Source organism: Agrilus planipennis, unplaced genomic scaffold (assembly GCF_000699045.2).
Source record: "Agrilus planipennis isolate EAB-ADULT unplaced genomic scaffold, Apla_2.0 scaffold62, whole genome shotgun sequence".
In the NCBI taxonomy this organism is placed as follows: Eukaryota; Metazoa; Arthropoda; class Insecta; order Coleoptera; family Buprestidae; genus Agrilus; species Agrilus planipennis.
Window position 1 is genome coordinate 1,214,345 of NW_020438875.1, and position 4,966 is coordinate 1,219,310.

At 30.6% G+C, this 4,966-nt stretch overlaps 1 protein-coding gene across 1 annotated transcript in view; it reads right to left on the bottom strand.

Annotated features, from left to right (window-relative positions):
* LOC108734499 overlaps window positions 1–4,247 on the bottom strand; it is a 14,169-nt gene extending 9,922 nt beyond the window's left edge. The window contains exon 1 of the mRNA XM_018466087.1: window positions 3,932–4,247. Coding sequence (XP_018321589.1) covers window positions 3,932–4,247 — 316 coding nt within the window. The remainder of the gene's footprint in view (window positions 1–3,931) is intronic.
* Between the last annotated feature and the right edge of the window lie 719 nt (window positions 4,248–4,966).

Consider the following 4,966-nt stretch of genomic DNA (forward strand, 5'->3'; position numbering starts at 1 on the left):
ATTAAATATATATATATATATATAATACGGAAATTAAGAATATAAAAAAATGTAACGTATGACAGTTAAATCGGACTTTTTTTGAAAAGTTTGATCTTTGTGATCTTCTAAAACTGGAGAAACTTACGTTTACCAATAAAAAATCAAAAATAAGTGACTGGAAAGGGAATTTTGACACACTAGAATGCTTATATGTATAAATCGATAATGTTCTATCAGGTAATTATTTAAAACCATGACAATAGATTTCTTTGCTTTGTGTTCTTTTGTAACACAAGAGAAGAGGTAGTACTGGGATGATAAAAGAATAATAAAAAAAAATAACCTAATGGAATTTTAAATATTGTAAAAAAAAATTGTCCTACATACTACTTATATGCAATATGTATTTAAACTAGTGTGACACAATTTTGACTAGGATTTATTCTTTCTGAAATATGAATACAAAAACTGAGTTGATATAGGTACCTTTTTTAATTCTAAAAAGTTTATTTAAAATTCAGCTGTGGTGTATTTAGGACTATTTTTTTATGTAAGAAAGAGTATTAAGGTTTTCTATTAAATATTAAATCTGTTATTATCCGCCATAGTAACTAATAAAATTAAATAGAAACCATAAAAATGGGCACCATATACCTAATGTAGGCAGTAGCGGTATTAGTATTTCATACCAATTATATTTCTTTCAAATATTCATAACTACTTGCAGTTAAAATGTAGAAGAAAATTGATTTCATCCTGTCACATATCAATTCCACTTTACAATGTACAATTGTTTTGGAAAGGTGAATGAAAGTTTCACAATATGTAGAAAATTAACATTAGTATAACATTTCTGCTGCTCTTGTTTCAAGATATTTAAGTTAATCGGACATTTATCGGTTTTCTGTTTTTAATTAGGCAACGTTAACTAGGCCATTTGCTCGAAGATATGAAACCCAACCTGTAACTGGTTTCACATTCTTCGATCCCTATATGCCCATTAAGGTAGATACTCACATTTGCTGCTCTGTTTATTAAAACTTGTCGTGGAGTAGTCTAATAATGCATAATAATTTGTGTGATTTTTATAACAATTGACAATAATTGAAATACTTCATATCTAGATAGATCCCAGAAGATCGTATTTTTGATAAAAAATTGAAGGTTCAGCCTAATTCAGATCTAATTTCGTCTATCAGTTTTACCCGTACCATTATTTTGAAATAAGTAATGTGGCAAGTATAAGATTATTAAAAAACGGAGACGTCGTAAATTACACATGGAAAATTTTCAATAAATGTGAAGTGAAGTGTATATTTATTTATTTATTTCAATAAAAAATTACTCAACACATATGTATATACTTCAAGTTTTGGGTTTACTGGAATTTAACCTAAGAAGTATAGTGTAAAACTTGGTTGGAAGATGAAACTTTAAAGCTCAATGTGTTTGAAAAATCATTAGTTGGACTAAAAATTATCTTGTTACAATATAGGCCCACTTTTATAGGCTCATATCTATAACACCGGGTTACGACATTGCGTCGTCATCAGAGATGTGCAAAATGGTTTTTTGAAAGTATTAATATACAAAATGCAAATACTTTTCTGATTTGTTATTTCAAGGTAGATTTCCCTTTTATATTTTATATATTAAATGCAAAATATGTATTTTCAAAATACCTTTTTCAAATAAATAATTTTTTGTAGTACCTATTTAATTTTCTACATGTACATGGACATGAAATATTTTTTAAGAAAACCTTGCAAGCATTTGCTAATTTTTTAAATATTTGAGATTTTCTAGACTAATAGTGGTGTTTGCACTATATCATTAGCTGCGAAGATTAAGTATGATTCACATTTTTCTGTTTGAAGTGATTGAGATATAATTTCTCTATCTTTATGTTATAGTTTTTTCAGTACAGCAACAGATAGTTCTTCTATATGTTCCCTTATTTGCCTTTGTCACCCGTTATAATTGGAAAAAAGACACTGATAACAAAATATTTTGTTTACCATAAAACATTAGAACCAAATTAGGATTGCAAATAATTTTATTGATGTAAAATCAACATTAACCATTTTATATCAAAATATTTACAACCCCATTTTTTTTCTCATCTTTTACTCACTGTAATAAGAGAAAGAAATGGAATCTATAGTTTCCTTAGCTTTGGGTTCATCTAATAAGTGAAGTTTTTCGAATCGTTTTCTAAGAATTTTGGATCATACGCATTTATTAACATACCAAATTATGTTTGCAGTTTTCAGTTTTACGCAACTGGCGCATATCAATTCGATATTGTTTGTGGGCTGTTTTGTCGTAATTCATAGAATTTTGTAGTTCCTTGCTAAAGGTACGATAAGTGGTGATTTGGCAGGTGCTTATGTAAGTTTGGAACTTCAAGATTCCATAGACCATGACATTGAACCCCGAAACCATTATCGATCCAATATTTTAGAATATTCCTTTCCAAGGAGTTTAGAATTTTGGACTTTCTTCAGTTAAAGAATTAGATAGCATTCGTGAAATGTCTCTTTGTCCTCTTTTTAAGGTGTTATTGCCTTCAATGGTCGATTTGAGAAAATTTCATTTTTCATTTTATATAATGTTTGATAGGTGATACTAGCAAAACTTTTAACGGCAAAAGTGTGTTTTGCATTTTACAAAAAGGAAATACGTTTGGAAAAGTACTTTAAATAAAATACAAAATGCGTTTCTCAAAAAAGTATCTAATTGCAAAATAAAAGTATTTTTTATTTTGTATTTGCATTTTAAATGCAAGTATTTCAAATAAATCACATCTCTGGATGCCATCTACTGATTTTTGCTGGTAACTGATGTCCATCAAATGCTAGACGAAGGTCTTACTAAGGTATCTGCTCGTCTAACTGAATAGAAAGCGTAACTTATATTTGTAAAAGGCTCGCGATATAAACTGCTTAGTCAATGTCTAACCTCTAACACATGAAATACTTCAGTTAGTAACAAATATCAGTAGATGGCGACATACTGACATAATTCGATAATTGGACCAATATGCTGGTATGAGGCATCTTCAGTTTGATCGGCGATATATCGAAATTAATTGTGGCGTGCTGATGAAATCAAATAAGGTCGAAATTTCATTTACGTCTGGTAGTTTTGATAAATTACTGACCATGAACTTAATCCGTATCTATCATGTTTTATTTCCTTATTAATGAATAAAAAATGCTCTTTGCAATTATTTTCGTTGAGCATTAGGCAAAGTGTTAAGAACAAAACCTCAATTTATGTTTATGAATATAGTTTAGCAAAAATATTTGTTTTTAATTCAACTATTTCATAACTACATAATTAACTAGCAGCAGAGTTAGACCGGACATTTGGTACAGATCACAATTTTAGAACGGGATATTCATTTGTTCATTAAAAAATATTGTGATATAGCTGTTCGTAGTAAATTATTCATAGCTTGTTTTGTAGCAACTATTATTATTATTATTAGAACCTACTTAAAATTTAATTGCCGATATGAACTTAGTAAAAATACAGTATGGAGAAAGCTCATCAACATATCATATCTATGAAAAGTTTCAAATCTAATTGTAAAAAACACTTTAATTCCTCACATCATGTATTTCATGGTCATAGTAGTTATCCAACCACTCATGACAATATTGATATGATTTATACAGTATTCCCGAAATATACGAAGTTAGTTTGTACTTGTGCTTTTCTTAAAGAATGTTTTAAACCAGGGTGACCAACCCGCGATCGCGGGTCACATGCGACCCTCCTTGTACATTTTTGTGGCACGCGAGATTCATTATAAATTTACAAAGTATATTTATTTTATAATGATCGCTGACAGATAGCAGTTTGTATTTATATAACATTTCAAAATATAAAATATAAGCATCCGCAAGAATTATTAAAGATTATTTATAGAAAAATAACTCACCAACTATAAGTTCTCTTGCTTCGAGTTCAGTAGACGGAAATTTAATTCTGATCTCATGGTTCATAAAGTACCGTAGGACTCTTTCGAACACTCCTTCTTGGGATTTTGGAGTAAGTTGAACCTCGTTCGTTTTCTCCAGAACAACAAAATCTTGAAGAAACGAGACCGTCGGTTTGCTGTCATATTCGTCAATGGTTTTAATAATTGCTTGTTCTGCACAATCGAAGTTGCCTTCGCATCCATTTAGGGTTTCATCCAGAAAGTCAGCTTTGATGAATGACACACAAAGGAAAAACCACAAAAATTTCTTGTACATTTTATGCAAGTGCGTTTATTATATCGAAACGACCAAACTGGTGTTGCGGTTTTTATGGATGAGCCATCATCTTTGTATTGTTGTTACTTTATATTTGCGGAAATGTATGCAAGTGGGGGCGATTTCGATTCGTAAATTAACACGGCCAACATTCTGTGTTAAACGTGATTTTTTTGTCAATCTATTCCTTTAGGCCTACTGCATATGTCTGTGACGCGGATCTTAATTGCTGTTTAAAGAGAACATCAAATTGCTGTTTTGAATTTTAACGAAGTACACAGGTATTGGGTATAGCAAACCAGTGAAATTAAAAATGCACTTTTCTATCTCGAACCACTCCCAATATGCAGCACTGAACAACAATTTTTCTGGTCAGGTAAAAGATAACATCATAAAAATACTGAGACACCGAGCTAGTTCTAATTTTTTTTTATAAATTTAGGGCGTTAATGAAATTCAATTGAAGGATACAGATTCATTGGGGGTTGGAGTGGTGCCAACGTTTAACAGACATTACAACCTACTTCATCAGGACAAAACGATTGAAATATATGAAGAAAAAACTGTAATGTCTGCGAAACATTGGCACTTTTCCAGCCCGCAACCCGGTTCCAATTGATTCCGGTCTGGCGGATTTGGGTTTGACTGCGTTCCTTAGGTCTCATCCGATGCAGAACCTGCTTTACTTAATAAGTAGTAGTGATTATTATAATAAGACA